A 17,439-nucleotide genomic window follows, 5' to 3' on the forward strand; every position below is an offset into this window, starting at 1 on the left:
GTAAGAAAGCTTATAACCACAAGAGGGCGCCACGGCACCACTTGTAATTCCTGCTCAACTGACGCTTCCAGTCCTGTCATAAAATCTCTTTATTAAAATATATCAAGCATTTGTCCAAAAATAAAATTACAACAATCTATCTCTCAAGCTCATAACGTGTTTCTTATTCAGATGAAAGAAAGTTCATGTCAAGATATTGAATTAAACCTTTAGCTGTGTAAACTATGTAAATGAATATAAAAGTGTTTTTCATCTAGAAAAGATCGATATTAACACTGCACAAGAGATGCATGCCATGGTGATGGTTGAGCAGGATAATCGCGTACCAATAAACAGGATGAATATGAGCTGCTGATCAAAATCAGCAAATGCCAGATTCTCAGATGTTTGATTCCTGGTGTGTAGTCTCCAAAAAACAATCAAGGCCATCTAGTAAATGTTAAAGATACTCGTTCTGTAAGTGTTACCGGAAATTGGGTCTGGTTGTCAAATGTCTCCAACGATCATGCCAACAATAACTTGTTGTTGCAGCTAGCACGAGCATGCTTGTCTTATTGTCATCTCGTGTGAGATTTCAAAAACTGGTCGTTACAACTGGGTACCCTCCTGATGGGTGGCTGTTTTTTCACGTCCGAGTCCCTCCTTCGTCTCAGTCGTGCGAACAGTCCAGACGATTTCCGTGCAGCCAGTAACAAATCTGTGCAAACTTGAGCGGAGTGATGCGCACGGCCACGTTGTAGTCACGGTTCTCTCCGTCCACCTCCAGCCACTGGTGCCCCGAAAAGATCCCAATGACTTTCCTCTCCCAGCGTTCCAAAGAGTTGTCCCACACGCGGCCGTACACGCCCGATCCGCTGGCCCCCGGCCGAGCGTCGCAGTGTTGGTAGATCAGGTCGCTCGACTCTTCTTCCACCGGGCAAAAACGGTAAACCAGCTCTCCAGGTCGGTCGCTGTCAAAACCCGAGAAGTGGATGCGGCGACCCGCCAGGCCATCCGGGGAAGGTGCCACGGCGAGCCGCATAAATGACCGCCGGTGGGGCCAGCGCAGCTCCAGAAGGGCGTAGTCAAAGTCCATGCTTAGCTCCTGAGGACCCTGGATCCACCCCTTAGGGACCCGGGTGCGCCTCACCCGCACCCAGCGTACCATGGGCTTCTTCCCGGACGAGGGTTCCGCTACGGTCGTGTTGACGGACGGTGGGATGAGGAAGCCCACTCGGAGCTTGCGCGCCCCTTTGACGTAATCCTTGCCGTCATGGAGGCAATGGGCGGCGGTCAGGACATGCCAACGCGACACCAGGACGCCGGTGCAGCCCGTGGAGATGCGTACAGCCGCAGAGAACGGGTAGTCCAGCAGGAAGTTGTCACCCTGGATGTTGAAGCGGCCGTCTGCACCGTAGATATGGCGTCTCACACGCCGGCGTCCCATCCTGTGGCTGGGCATCCGGTCCACCAGACTGGCGTCCCCCTCCTCCACGTCCACGGTGGTCAGCGTTCGAGAGCCATCCGAGTAGAGGGTCTCAAAGGCTAGGTTGTCGGCAGACTGGTGGCCTGGTGCCCCTGCGCGATGGAAGCAGCTGGAGTTGCAGTGGGTGGTCAAGGCCAGGTGAGGGTGGGCGCTGAAGCGGGACCGCACCAGAAGAGTTGGACGATGGGGGACCAAGGTGGGGACCAGGGGATCCATGAGGGGACGGCGGGGAAGTTCCAGGGAAGACGAGAGGAGGAGGAACGGGAGGAGGAGAAGAGCCGGTAATTGGGAGCTGCCACGCTCAATCATGGTGCTACAGGAACAACACTGTCGACACAGAAACACACTGTTTGTCCTTCTCGGGTCTTGTTAAGGGTTTGAAAAACCAAATCTTTGTGCCCAAACTGTAAAATCAAATCAAGTGTAAAGGCTCCAGAAGTGGCATTAACAATGACCCATGTGTTTGTGTGCTATATAGATAATCTGCTTCAAATACGATTTCAAGGCAAATATGCACATAAACGCTTTTATGGACGCGTGTTTGCATTCCGAAGAAAGTAAGAGGAAGTCAAGTAACCTCAAAACAAGCTGTTTCTTTAAACAGAACACAAAAGAATGTCTCATGCCTCCTCGACATGAGTGCGTCCCCCAGAAGTGCTTGGCTAAAAATCGGAGACAGATCCATCAGGTGGATTTGTTTGATGGATTTATGGGAGGACATTACTCATGGAGGTGAGGCGTCCTGAGGCACTTCTGAGGTGTGGCTAAGTCAAACCAGACAGGTTGAAACAAGGTGGCAAAAAAAAAAAGAACATTACTTCCCACTTAGTAATGGGAAGTGTGCTCCGAACACGCAGCACGCACACCTACGACTTGTCAGACTCCACTTGTAGGGAGAAAAAAAGTGAAATCCTAAAAGGGCGAAAGTTGAGCTGTGAATAATCCAACCCAAATCAAGTCTGAGCCAACATCAGACACTGAATAACTTCTTTTGTTGGAGACAAAAACAAGTCGAGATTTGTTTGAAGAGCTGCTTGCGTTTTTCTTCCCCTCACTTTTCACGGCGTGCAATTCCTGCCAAATGCAACCCCAGCCAGTCAGTCAGTCAGAATAAAAATGAGCCATTCTTTTTTAACATCTGCTGCTAATATACAATATTGCACTCCACTCGTGCACGTGGAAGAAACATACAGCACTGCGGTGCGGCACTGTGCTCATTCCATATATCGAGAAATATTTTCAGATAGATAGATAGGTAGGTAGGTAGGTAGGTAGGTAGGTAGGTAGGTAGGTAGGTAGGTAGGTAGGTAGGTAGGTAGGTAGGTAGGTAGGTAGGTAGGTAGGTAGGTAGGTAGGTAGATAGATAGATACTTTATTGAACAGACAGACAACATATAGCTTTATATTAATAAACAACAACTAGATCAATAATAACAAATAAATAAATAAATGAACAAATATAAGTAAACAAATATATATTGTGTTTTATCAATGTCATGTGACGTTTGTCCTTAAAAGGGCAGGTAAGTACGCCCCCGTCCGACCAACACCAAAAAGTCTATCGCGTAATATATATTACCTGGTTTATGAATGTGTGCCGTCCATGTTTGCATCCATGTTTGTTCTTTTCATTGCATGCATATGATGAGCGCACGTGAATGGCTTGTTTGAGATCCCCCGTAGGAAAGCAGCAGGTAACGAAGTTGAGTGGTCCGACGTGCTGCGCTTCGACGACTGTTACAAAATGCAAATGACGCTTCAGGGTGCGCTCGCACGCGCGTGCGGAGCGCCAACTCCAGCGTGGAGTTGGTGAGCCTAGGTCAAACCCACCCGGGGTCCTAGCGCCGTCAAATTAAACTAATAATTTAAAAAAATCTCACTTTTAATATGAAAAAGCTCTTGATGATGTTTCATCACAAAACCAGACAATTGCAAGAAAATAATTTTGGTCAAAAACAGAAGAGGCAGTCAATTTTTTCAGATAATTTTTAAATAACCCTAGATGCGTTGTGAATAATAATAATAATAATAGAAAAAAATATAATAATATAATTTTGAATTAAACTTGAACTTAAATGTAATTGAATCAAGCCTTAATTATCACCCTTCAACTAGAGAAAGGAGTCAAACTCAGATTGAAATATTCTTGGAAAAGCAGAGTTGACAAAGCCAAAATAAATGAGCAAGAAAAATATCAATGCAAAATATTATATTAACAAAATAATGAATACTCTTTTCCAATCGTATTATCTACCTACAACTAATTTAAAACGGCTTGATTTCAAATACCCCAGGAATCAAAAATGACAATATGGATGGATGTTCACTATTGGCCAATAAATGACAATTTATTTTTGACCCCTTGACAGTAAAAACTCCATTTAGGTTTTTGTTAATGCAGAAATTTCCCAGGTTGGTGAAATCCAACTAAGCAAAGATCTTTCTTGACCTTGGTCTACCGCTCCCCTTAAAAGGAATTCTGGACACGCAATTGGGATGCTCCCAGGGGTCGGCGTGGTACCGGCGAGCCAAACAAAAGCACCCGGTCACGGCGACGCAGGAATGTCCACACATCTCCAAAGACAAGAACATGAGTCAGGACAGGCACAATACCCACCTTGTTGCACACATCGACACACAATGACTCACACACTGAATCTCACATTCCCTCTTTCGTTCTCTCTCTCACACACACACACACACACACACTGCTCGAAAATGCAGCACGAGCCACCGTCCTTGACTTCCGAGGCGTCATCTTCACCTCGGTAGAAGCAGATTTAAGGCGGAGGGGAAATAAAACATCTGCCGGCCTAATGGGATCCATCCTGCTGACATTTGTTAAGTTCATCCATCATGATTTGGTGCAGGTCTGCCGTTATCATAAAGCTGCTTTAGCATTTAAGCTATCCAGCTTAAGTTACGTGGCTCTTTCTTCTCACGAGTAAGACAACTTCCTACTAATAGGATGGAGAACTTAAATGATGATGGGGGGGTCCTCAATTCTTTTCATCAGCGCTCTTGGATGGGTGACGAATTGAGCCGAATATTTAAAAAATAAAACAAAATGAAAGTGTAGTGAAAATTCCAAAACTATTTTGACCCTGATGTCAATGGGTGCTATGTACAATTGACTTTGTGTGCATAATTATAAAGCATGGCTGACCAAACAGGTGAATGAAACAGCAAAAAAAATGTTCAACCCAACTTTGAGGTCTCCGTCCGGCTGACTGTCAGACAGGATTTGTCTGCAAAACCCCGCTCACAATTTCCAGCATGAATCATCCGAGAGAAAAATACGGAAACGTTCACCTGACGAGAGCAACAGCTGTCAAGTTCCTATAAGCTCCTCCGTTCGAGCAACGCTCAGGAAAAGGGCCACGGAAACTAAACGTCATCTTGTTTGACTTTCTTCACGATGATTCCTTCCTCATTACTGGTAGCCCAGTTTGCCGAGTCTGCAGGATTCCGCGGTTGTGAGATGACCTCAGAAGAATGGCACAGCTCACCGACATATGAAAATGGCTCCAAATTCACAGCCAGTGAAATAATGACCATCTTGTCTCAATGATTTGACAAATGTATCAAATATGGGCCAATGTACTTGAACACGTTGCTTCTATTAAGTCGTCTGAATGGCACATGAACAATGGGGTTTAAGATCCCATTTTGTTTTTGTTTCTGTTGTGAAAGAGAGGCTTTACTTTAGCCAGCTCCCTAAGATTAAAAAAAAATAAAAATGGATTTAGCAACAGCGTCAAATTGTTGGTCCAATGTCAAATTTAAAACCCCAAATCGAGACTGCTGGCTGGAGATAAAATTCCAGGGGGCCCAAGTGAGACTTACAAGAGGCACTGGGACCAAACACCATCTGTTTTCTTTTCGTTGAAGTTCGAGACGTTTCATGCCATCCAGGCTTTGAATTACTTCAGCGAGGACAAAAACGGCCTTGAGTAAAAACCGGGACATATCTTCATAGCGGTGATAGGAAATATTATGCTTCCTTAAGATGGGGGCAGCAAATACGATAAAAACAGCAGGTGTCCCAAAATTGAACCCTGCGGTACACCGTACGACTCTAGAGAGCGACAACTTGATGCTGCAAGCGAGCCAACAGAACATTGTATCGAACGCCGTAATCAGGTCCAAAAAAACGAGACCCGCATAGACTCCAGCGCAATTTGCCAGAAGGATAACATTAAAATCTCGTAACAGGGCGGACTTAACCTTACTCAGGACATTCAGCAGTTCATAGACAAGTAGCAAAATTGTCAAATCTATTTGTAATCCAGTGTAAAGTCTTTAGATTTGGATCGTAATGTGTTCTGATCTCTTTAGTCTGGTCGCAACCCAAGCTGCAGCTGTTTGATGCTCTTTTGAGAGAGTCCAGGCAGAAACCTCCTGTGTTGTTTGAAGTTTCACACGACTTGTTTGACCGTGAAGCCAATTATCAGATTAAAGCGAAAAGGCTGCGATCCTGTTCGGAAATCCCACTTTGCTTTATGGGGGCTGGGGGTCTCTCGCAGCATGACGGCAAGTCTTCATGCGGACGGGCGGGCCCACCTTGCATGCCTGCGGGTGCCCATGTGGAACGACTTGAGCTCAACCTTCATTTAGAAGAACATGTCATACATACATGTGGAAAAACCACCAAACAAAAAAGTCTGATCAGTTCATTTCTTTTGTAAATGCAATGTGAAATCAGAGCTAGTTTAGTTGAAAACGTTTGCAATGACTCTGTTTTGATTGGACCTTCTACCATCCATTGGAAGAACATTGAATTGCTCTTCTCGTCACAGCTATATTATTTGCAAATCAGTAATAATTTCATTTTAATTTACTTAGAATTAATTAAATTGGACCACTTCCCATACACTGGTTGGGAGTGACTGGAATAAAAGTAGCCAAATTCTTGACCAATAAAAATAGCGCTTCTTTTTCCCCTGTCTGCAGCACGTGCCCTCATGTTTTATGTCTTTTCCATCCCGCTTCCTCACTTTTCATCACACTCGTGTCCACAAAAGGAATATTTTCCGTATTTGTAGCGGCCGCACTAATGACCGCAGCGGGCTTGAATTATTGCTCAGACTCAGCTGATGAAGGAACGTGAAGAACCTTCTGTCCGCCCCCTCCTGTCCCCGGTCCTCCTGCAGGGCCTTGCGGGTATTCCGCCACATGGGCTAATGATGTCATTCCAGTCGGGTTGGAGGAGCAAAATGGAAAAAGAAAAAAATAAAGGCTGTGCAAAAACAGAAGCGAGGAATGCAAACTAACTGCAAGGAAATTAGTGGAGCGTGTGTCGTCATCACATCTCAGAGGAGGCCACTGAATTTGGAATAGAACCAAAACGCCAATGTTGTGTCTGCGATATTTCGGTTGATTTCCATCCCATTTGCGTGAAAGATGACCCACGCAAAACCTGAATGTAAAGATCAGAGCGTGAGGAATGAAGGCTGAAATATTTGTCTGCTTTCAAGTGCTTCCAGAGCAAAAGTGGGGTGTGGGATGAAAAACGAGGCGAGCTCAAAATTAAAGTGCGCAGCTGCTTTAAGTTGCCATAAACACAAAAACCTGGAAAACTACGACCGACACTTGGATAACACCCTTTTGAAGGGATAAATATCTTGCGTGTAGATTCACATTTCTTGTACCCTTCATTATCAATATTATCATTGGTATCCATTACATGTACATTTGGATTGATTCGTCCCAAGTTTATTTTAGTTAAAAATAAAACTAACTGGAAAACATTTCATTAACAAACTAAAATAAAACCAAAAATGCTTAAAAAACTAAAACCAACTATAACTACTTTTTACAGAGAAAAATTAACTATAATTATAAACATAGCAAAATTAATATCAGAAATAAGCTTTCAGGGTTAATTTCTAAAATATTTATTCTTGGTACTGTTGTACGTCTGTACAAGGTCAAAGAGGGTCAAAGAAGTTTGAGAATTGTACTTATCCTTACTTTAAAAATACTCCCCTAAAATAAAACAAATATCTAAACCAGCAAAAACTAAACTGAAATACAGCATTTTTGAAAACAGTTAAAACTAGAAATAACCAATAAATCGTCTCTCAAAAAGAAAATGAATCTGCAAAAATCCAAATGAAATCAAATGTAAATGAGTATTATAACGCTGATCCGCCCACAACTACATTTTTACCTTTTTTTCTGAATTTTTACTCAAAGTTCATGCTTTGCCATGTTTGGTCCCAAGATTAGCGTGAGAAATCCGTCCGACGGTGGCGCGGTTCTCGCGTCCTCGTCTCCATGGAAGAGACACAAAAGCATTGAGGACACAAATCTGTTGTAAAGCGCTGAACAAATATTTGCAAGCTCACAGTGAATATCCTCGTTTCGCCTCTCACTCACGACAGCACATTGCAAACATGGCCTGACATTTTCTCAAAAAATGAAATAACAAATTAAACACTATCTCATGAGCAAAGAGTGCTTGCTTCAATTTTTTTGTCACTCCCAGTTGAAGTTTACTTTAAAAGTGGCCGATAAAACTTTTTTTTTCTGGGAGGTGGGGGCTGTGACACATAACTTTGTTTAACTGACTAGGTTTGGATTACGCCACAGTGTCCCCAAGAGAAATGGGACTCCACTTCTTGTAACTATGCACACACACACACACACAGGTTGAGGGTCACTTGAGTGCAGCATGGAATGCTCCAGAATGTTATCCGAGACATTTTTGCTGCGAAGCTTTCAAAAGCGAAACCCACCCACATGGACAACATGGTTGCTGAGCAACAACAAACACTTGATATTGGCCACTCTATCTGAGCTTTTTGTGTGTGTGTGTACAGCTGGCTTCGTAGTGACAATGTTAATCAAAAGAGCTGACTTCCTCATTTTGCGGCCTTGGGAACGAAGGCTGTGTGCTCATGATGTCATTTGAATAACACAAGTTGCGTCCTTCTGCCAAACAAACTCCAAAAGAAAAGAAACTGTTTGGAAAAATGCATTGATTCATCTTGGTGAGAAAATAATCTTTGGCATAATGCTTCATAGTAATGATGTCATTTCAATAACATTGAACTTCATCAGATCTGTGGTTTATCTTTTAACTTGTTGTTTTTGTCTACATTGCCAATTTTTAAACGTTTTTAAAGTGTTCTTGCTGTGTACAGGCAAGTCGGAATTTAGAGTTGTGTACCGTGAGTGTAGTAGACTTGCTGCTTTTTATGTAACGTTAGATATTGATGCTAATTCCCAGTAGCCTGTCTATGGTGTTTCACATCATATGTTAGCATTGAGCTAGCAGCCTTTCATTTAACAATATGATATGTTTTGCGAATGAGCAGGAACAAGTACAAACTTAAAAATGCATTTAAATAATTTCAAATTTGTTGAGAGCATTTGGGAATGGTCAAATATGATATGGTCAGTCAATACAGTGGCTCTGGAATGTATCTGCCACAATAAATCAGAATTGGGCAATTGGATCTGCGACATAAATGAAAAACAATATTAGCAAGCAGTGTTTCTGGACATTTTTGGCCATGCTGCATGTTTGCATAATCTTGGCAAAGAAGCTCAGACAAACTGGGTCTGTTCTCTATCCAAGGCACATGAAAGTTCTTATACACTTTCAATTCAGTTGGACTGACCAAAATTCACTTGACATGCAAACATGTTTCCAGAGCAGTGAAAGAAGACCTGAGCCGCACAGAGGGCCAATCAAAAACAGAAGCAAGAAAACGCGCCATGCATTCTTTCCATCGTCAGGAATTCGCTGAGGTTTGGATCAAGCGGGCCTTTGCCGTCCACACACGTGGGAGACCCCGGCGTGCGCAAGCCAACCTTCGTGTCGGCCCGCACCTTCGCAGAAGCGTCCCGGGAGACGGAGGTGGAAGGAAGTCGCAGATGTGCAAGTCATTAGGAAGTCTCGACAAGCAACTTAGCCTGGCCAACATCCAGCGAGTCAAGTGGAGTCGACACTCAACTTCAAGTGGAATCAAGTTATGACTTGGGTCAAGAAAGTCACAAGCTGTCAAATATTCTTGCTCGTTTTTTCATTTCAGGAAATTGATATGATAAGCTCACATTTTTTGATAGTGAGAGAGCGAGAACAAGAGCTAAAGACTTGAAAAAATTTGTTTTAATATGTTTAATTGTGTTCCAAGCATGTGGTAGGGGAAAAAAAAACAACTTTTATATGGTCTGGTTTTTATTTCTGGTTTTTACCTATTGCAGGGAAGTGTAAAATTATCCACATGAAGGATTCGCTTATAGTACAAGTCTAAGGATTAGATTTTTCAGAATGCCAAACCAAAATCAAGTTGAGTCTTTACAACGCAAATCAAGTCCTAAAAGTCAAGACTCACTGGAAGCTGTGACGCCCATTTCCGCACCAAAGGAGAACCATAGGAAGAAAAACACAGCAGCTGGAGTTCAGTTGGCGCAGTGACATTTCTGACTGGATGCCAACACTCACGCGGGATTCATCAAGTCTGCAGGTGCAGAGCGAGCGGCCTTGCGCTTTTCAAAAAGACTGGCCGTGAACGCAAGTTACTTGAAGACAAGGCATTCAAAATATGCAACGACCACCATGAAGGAAGATGAAAAAAAAATCTTGGCCTAGTGGATAGCACGTCAGGCAAGAGGTTGTGGCTTCGAGTCAAATATCAAACAATCTGTAATTAGACCTCAAAAGTAAATTCTGCCAGAAATGTGACAAACATCGACACTAACAAGTAAAAACTGTTTTTTATCCCACTGAGTTGGACAACTTTGGCAAACTAGTTAAACAAAAGCCATGTGCAAAACACAATGCTAATAGACTCGTAGCTTTCTTATCAAGAATATTTTAAAAAGCTTAATCGACAGGATTGTTACAATTCAGGCAAAACTGTGCACTCGTTGACATCTGCGTTCGACGAGTAAACTGCTAAATGTCAACTCAGACCATTTTATGTCACCACCAATAACCACTTTCCCTCACTAGCAACCTTCCTTGGAGTTCCATGAGCATTTATTTGATAGCTACACTAGTTGATAGCGAATAAGCTTTAATTGATCAAAATTGGCAGTAGGAGTCCCGGAAAAAAACATGAATAAAACTTACACTGGATATGGAATAAAAGCTCGTACAGCCATACATAGAGTTCTTGTTGAAAGCTTTGTGTGTGTGTGTGTCTGTGTGTGTGTGTGTGTGTGCACGTTGAAGGCTTGTCAGCCGATAAAGAGTGGCCCGAGCCAACTCACTGGCCCTTGTTCACCCACAACAAACACTGCAAGGACACACGGAGCAAAGGTTTGGACTCGGGCCACGCCACCATTACGACACGTCCGCTGGTATTATGTCGAGCGCACAAACATTCGGGACGGTGGCCGGGACACAAAAGGACGAAAAGTTCAAGCGAAAACACAAAACATCGTTTATATTCATTTAGGGGAGGTCAGATTTATGTGGTGATGTGTTACGATTGTATCAGAGAGATTAGTGTTGGTACGTTTGTTTGAATTGTTTTAACTTTTTATGTGGCAAATCATGGCTCATTGTGGGGCAACCGCTCAAAACGATATCTATTCACTTGAGTTCATTTGGCAGCAAAATGCGGAAACACGCCGACTGAACACGAGAACGAGCGGGTGAGATATAAGCGGGGCAGTGCTGGACTCCTCCTGACCTTTCTTGTTGCTGCTCTCAGCGCTCGAGCTGCTCATGCGAGGTGAGAGGCCCAACGAGAGACGCACACACACACACACACACGGATGTACTGTTCTTCTCCTAATACTGTTGCTTAATCCACTTCTCAATTTTCACATTGCAACCATAGAAGCAATCAATACCGTACAAAAACGCTAATTGATTGTTTTTACGATTGATATATCACAATGAAATGATTGAAATGCATTCTACTCAGCCAGTTATAAAATATAAGGGTACTTTTTGCTACATGTGTTTGGCTAGCTAAAGTTGGCTGCTCTGACTAACCAATCAGAGGAGAGAAAATTGCTCATGTAAATGATGTATCGAACAGGCCCGTGAGCTGCAGTTGCACAAAATTAGCATTTGGAACAAATGAGCTCCCGGTCTACCTTAGTATCGAGCCTGACTACTTTTGCCACCTTCAGGCAGAAAGAGGAATGGGCTTCGACTAGGTCACCGTGTGGTGTCACTGAGCAATAATCACACAACGTGAACACGCGCCTTCATTCCACCAGCAAGATTTTTCCCACTTTAATGATGTCAGCAGGCGTCGGAGTGAGAACATGTAGAAAACACCTGAATGTCACTCCATGTGCGGAATGATCATCATCATCCGTCCTCGTGCAGTGGTTCACATCAGGGGTGGAAGGAAGTCACATCTAAGTCATAAGGAAATCAAGCAACAAACATAAAGCAGCTGCTTATGGAAAAGCCTTGTTGAAGATGATCTTATTGTGCACTCACACTAACAAGACAAGTACACAACGTCCTTTGCTCAACCCCACGCAAACACTCTTCATGAGATTCAAGGAAAAAAATGTTCTTGGCTGCATTTTGTCACATTTTGCATTCACTCGTGCCGTTTAATCACTTTCGCATGTGTCCTTTGCTTTTTTTTGTTCCCATATGAATACAATTCGTCTCGAGACTAACATTCCTTACAACCTTTTTATTGTTACACAAAGTCATACTTGTCTGGAACTGTGTGTTTTGCTTTATTTATTTCCATAAATCTATAAAATCAGTAGCTTAGATGGTCAAAGGGGTGTTCACAAACTTTTATTTCTAATAGGTACTTTTAATATTTTTTGACAGTACGAGACTGTCACAGGTTGATCATTAACACATAATGTGGGAAAAGCCCCAAAATTACTTGTTGAATAATTTTGTGAAAATTTAATGGAAAGGGGGGTTATTAAAAAGCGTTTGAAAAAAAAATTGTAGAAACATCCTCATGTGTGAGGTCATAAATTGGCGAGCAGCTTTACAACTTGTCAATGTCAATGTTTTTATTGCCGGTTATGTCAACTTTGAACTTTGTGGCTCAATTTGAGCTTTGACATTTCTTCTTGTAAAAAGATACTGTTATTCAACTTTTTCCCTGGCAAACATAAATGATCCTCCATTCTTTGAAGATGCAATTGTTTGTCACATGGCATAATGCACGGGGAGATTTTGGTACTTGTTATTTACTCGGATTCTGTTTGCGGTCATGTTTAGTCTCTGTCGTGCTTGGACCAGCACTGTTGTAACTTTCCGTGCATGTGTATATGTCAAACTTTGACTTATCGTGGGTGGGTCTGTTTTAGCCTTTGCAATGTACTGTCTTTGGATTAAAAGCCCACTACGGAGCAGTGATAGTATGACTAAATCTTGTTATATAATCCAAAATTCCCATTATAAGCGTCATTGAACAACAACTTGTCTTTGCACTAGTGAGATTTGGTTCCAAAGTGAGAAAATGTCTGCGATGATGTCACATGACTTATCTCCCACTAGGCGTTTGTTCAACAGTAACCAATAAGCATCGGAACAGATGTTACTGACAAAAACAAGCTTACAGAGACTGGTGTTATGTCAATATACAAAGCACGGTAGATTATGAAAATGATATTGAAATTACAACAAGCTCTCTTGGAATAAAGCAAAGTGCACTTTTACCACCTCTGCTACTATGATAACAAACTATTTGAATGAATGTTGAGCATTTTGATTTCCTGGAAAGTGTTCATTTGAGATGTAAGGTTCCACTGGCATTGGCCAAAACTTTGAGAATCGCCTATAACAATACATTTTCCATCACAGGTCGCGTGAGTGTGTGTTCACAGCTGCTTTTCATATCTGCCAGATAACAGAATGTTCAGAAGCAGAGAAAAGCATAAATCTTAATCCTGTGAAGAATTCCTTTCTTTTCCATCCTAAATCAAACACTGCCCGATTATCATTCTTCGCCGGGCTTTGACCAAACACAAAAATGTGTCTCGCTTAGCTAGATTTATGTTTTTAAATACACTTTTCTAACTCCCAAGGATTCGTTTGTTGAATATTTGACCAATACAACCGTATGAAAATGATCAAAAGGATTATTTTACCATTCTTCAGTTGTATAACCACAGTCACAGCACCAATCGCTTACTGTAGAATAAATCATAGGTAGAATAATTGAATAAAAATAAATACTAAATATTCTTTAAATTGTATTTCTTTTGTAAATGAAAGTGACAGTTTTTATCGCTCGCTGCTGATTAGTCGTTCGCAAAATTCACGAGTGAGTGACAGACAGCATTGCTGCTCTACCAGCCAACACACGTTATGCCGACATTGATGTTTTAATTTTGTATCTGTTGGGTTATAGTTGATGGTGTTATTATTCTGAATGTGTTTGAATAAAAGGTTGATAAAAAAAATTCGTTATGCCGACATTTGTTATTTTGGGGGACACAAACTCATATAACAACGTAAAACACATATATTGTCATATAAAGCAGTTAACCAAATGTCTGATTTTTATGTTTTGATTGGCGAATATAAATACAAGGGTTAGGGTTAGTAAACGAATCGTTCTTTTTTCAGTTCATATGACTTCGACCAGTAGGTGTCAGTAATGCGCTTGAAGCTGGTGCCACCACGCCGTAAATCAAAACAAAGAAGAAAATGACGTAACTTCCCGTTCACGAACGAGTCGTGAATTGCTTTTCCCGTTCACCAACTGAACGGAACTGTGAGTGAACGAGTCAGTAAGTGGGTGATTTGCATTTCCAGTTCATCGCGTGAACGGATTAGTGAAGGAACAAATTCTGACTTTCCCGTTCGCGAACGAGTTAAACTCCCTTGCAACAACGGATCAGTCAGTGAACGTGTTGCGTCTCCCTTCTGGCGTTTTATGCACGTTTTCTCCAAGCTAACGGCTAACTTTATTGCATGAAGGGGTGCGCCGTTATGCAACAACGGGGAGATTATGCTTCTCTTTGGGTAATCTTGATTTTGGAACACTTGTAGTAGTTTTTAAGTAACGTGTGTGCATATATACGCCTAAATATTGTTATCCAATATATGTACTGAAATTTCACATTAGATTGCTGGTTTGAAATTTACTTTTAATATTATTATTATTAAATAAACATTTATGTTAAAACTTGTCTGGTGTTTTTTTCCTTGTTTTTATATTCGCCAATTAAAACATAAAAATGCTTTATATGACCTTATGTGTTTTACGTTGTTATATGAGTTGATGTCCCCCAAAATAACAAATGTCGGCATAACGGATGTTTTTTTCAACCTTTTATTCAAACACATTCGATATAATAACACCATCAACTACAATCCAACAAATACAAAATTACAACAGCAATGTCGGCATAACGTGTGTCGGCTGGCATAGCAGCAACAGTGTCTGTCACTCACACGTGAATCTTTGCGAACAAACCTGAAAATGGCGGTGTACCTAGTGCCAAAAGTCCCAATGATCGTGAGCAGCAGGGGGAGGCCCCATTTCAACCCCTTACACTGAGTGCCAAGCAGGGAAGAAATGGGTACCATTGTTATAGTCACTGGTATGACTCGGCAGGGGTTTGAACCCACAACCTCCCAATCTCAGGGCGGACACTCTCCTCTTAGGCCACTGAGCTGGTAAACACTTGTCTCGTAGTATAACACTTATAGTCGTTTTTAAATAACGTGTATACCTTTATACGCCTAAATATTGTTATCCAATATATCTACTGCAATTTCACATTAGATTGCTGGTTTGAAATTTGCTTTTAATATTATTATTTTTAATAAACATTTATGTTAAAACTTGTCTGGTGTTTTATTCCTTGTTTCTTTATTCGCCAATTAAAACATAAAAATCAGCTTAATCATGCTTTATATGACAATATGTGTAGGTACACTTTCAATAGGTACACTACACCAAGTTTTAAAAAAAAAAGAATAAATAAATAAAGGGTTAATTGCACAACAAAAGAACATCAAGGTAATTTCTCGTACCTGGGATCGAACCAAGTTCTTACCGAGCAAGAGCTCGAGTCACTAACCAGTCGGCTATTTCGACGGGCAGTCTACAATTGCGAGCACTGTTTTGTACTAGTGATGTGCATTCCAGTTCTCAAGTGAACTGAATCTTTAGAATCGGTTCACTAAGGATCGTTCACCAAATCGTTCGCTACACTTTCTTATTTATTTTTATTTTTTTTACCTCGTGTAGTGTACCAAAATATCCCATAATTATCTGCCTAAATAATTGTGACTAATTTAAAACTATTCTACTTGTTAATGCCTACAAAACAACATATTCTAACCGGAGATTGCATTGACCTAATTTTTACATGGTCCTTGTTTACATTTTGGATTTGACACTGACAGGTGTCAAGTGCCACGTTAGGGCTCTTCTTGTATAAGTTTTATTTGTTATGGGTTTTCTTTTGTAAGTTTAACTTTGGGTACTTCGAAAGTGTCATTTTAAATTGTACTTTGCTAGGTGTTCGTGTACACAACGTGTTGTGATGACATCTGCTGTGGAGTCTTCACTGATCTAGTTGCTTGTGAGCTGCTCCATAAAACCATACATGTTCCATGCACAGAGAGCTAGGCTTCCATAGGGTAGTGGTTAGTGCTCTGGGCTTTCACCCCAGCGACCCGGGTTCGAATGTCAGTGGGGCCAAAAATATTTTATCATAGAAAATTTGCAACACAACTGCTCGTGTAACCATAAAACGATACACTTCACTTAGTTTAGGTTTAAAGTTAGGTTTAGAGCTAGTGTTAGGGTTAGAGGTAGGATTAGGGTTAGGGTTTGAGCTGGGGTTAGGGTTAGAGCTAGGGTTAGGGTAAGGTTAGGATTAGAGCTATTGTTAGGGTTAGAGCTAGGGTTAGGGTAGGGTTAGAGCTAGGGTTAGAGCTAGGGTTAGAGCTAGTGTTAGGGTTAGAGCTAGTGTTAGGGTTAGAGCTAGGGTTAGGGTTAGAGCTAGGGTTAGGGTTAGGGTAAGAGCTAGGGTTGGAGTTAGGGTTAGAGCTAGGGTTAGGGTTAGAGCTAGGGTTAGGGCAGGGTTAGGATTAGGGTTAGAGCTAGAGTTAGGGTTAGAGCTAGGGTTAGGGCTAAGACTAGGGTTAGGGTTAGAGCTAGGGTCAGGGTTAGGGTTAGAGCTAGGGTTAGGGTTAGAGCTAGGGTTGGGGTTAGGGTTAGAGCTAGGGTCAGGGTTAGGTTTAAAGTTAGGGTTAGAGCTAGGGTTAGGGTTTGAGCTAGGGTTAGGGTTAGAGCTAGGGTTAGGGTAAGGTTAGGATTAGAGCTAGGGTTAGGGTTAGAGCTAGGGTAAGGGTTAGGGTAGGGTTAGGGTAGGGTTAGAGCTAGGGTTAGGGTTAGAGCTAGGGTTAGGGTTAGAGCTAGGGTTAGAGCTAGGGTTAGGGTTAGAGGTTAGAGTTAGGGTTAGAGCTTGGGTTAGGGTTAGAGCTAGGGTTAGAGTTAGGGATAGTGGTAGGGTTAGGGTTAGAGCTAGGGTTAGGGTTAGGGTTAGGGTAAGAGCGAGGGTTGGAGTTAGGGTTAGAGCTAGGGTTAGGGTTAGAGCTAGGGTTAGGGCAGGGTTAGGATTAGGGTTAGAGCTAGGGTTAGGGTTAGAGCTAGGGTTAGGGCTAAGGCTAGGGTTAGGGTTACAGCTAGTGTTAGGGTTAGGGCTAGGGTTAGGGTTAGAGCTAGGGTTAGGGTTAGGGTAAGAGCTAGGGTTTGAGTTAGGGTTAAAGCTAGGGTTAGGGTTAGAGCTAGGGTTAGGGTAGGGTTAGAGCTAGGGTTAGGGCTAGGGTTAGAACTAGGGTTAGGGTTAGAGCTAGGGTTAGGGCTAGGGCTAGGGTTAGGGTTAGAGCTAGGGTTAGGGTTAGATCTAGAGCTAGGGTTAGAGCTAGGGTTAGGGTTAGAGCTAGGGTTAGGGTTAGAGCTAGGGTTGGGGTTAGAGCTAGGGTTAGAGCTAGGGTTAGGGTTTGAGCTAGGGTTAGGGTTAGAGCTAGGGTTAGAGCTAGGGCTAGGGTTAGT

At 42.2% G+C, this 17,439-nt stretch overlaps 1 protein-coding gene across 1 annotated transcript; it reads right to left on the bottom strand.

Annotated features, from left to right (window-relative positions):
• Positions 1–71: 71 nt before the first annotated feature.
• Positions 72–3,181, bottom strand: prss23 (serine protease 23). Its single transcript, XM_049752328.2, has 2 exons — positions 3,045–3,181; positions 72–1,792 (listed from the first exon to the last, which is right to left on the bottom strand). Exon 2 carries the CDS (start codon positions 1,772–1,774, stop codon positions 650–652), a length of 1,125 nt encoding a protein of 374 aa, XP_049608285.2. The 5' UTR covers positions 1,775–1,792; positions 3,045–3,181; the 3' UTR covers positions 72–649.
• Positions 3,182–17,439: the final 14,258 nt, after the last annotated feature.

Source organism: Syngnathus scovelli, chromosome 1 (genome assembly GCF_024217435.2).
Source record: "Syngnathus scovelli strain Florida chromosome 1, RoL_Ssco_1.2, whole genome shotgun sequence".
NCBI lineage: Eukaryota > Metazoa > Chordata > Actinopteri > Syngnathiformes > Syngnathidae > Syngnathus > Syngnathus scovelli.

What these genes read in the sequence shown, in the direction of transcription:
- prss23 (XM_049752328.2), bottom strand. Translation starts at nt 1,774, where the DNA reads ATGATTGAGCGTGGCAGCTCCCAATTACCGGCTCTTCTCCTCCTCCCG.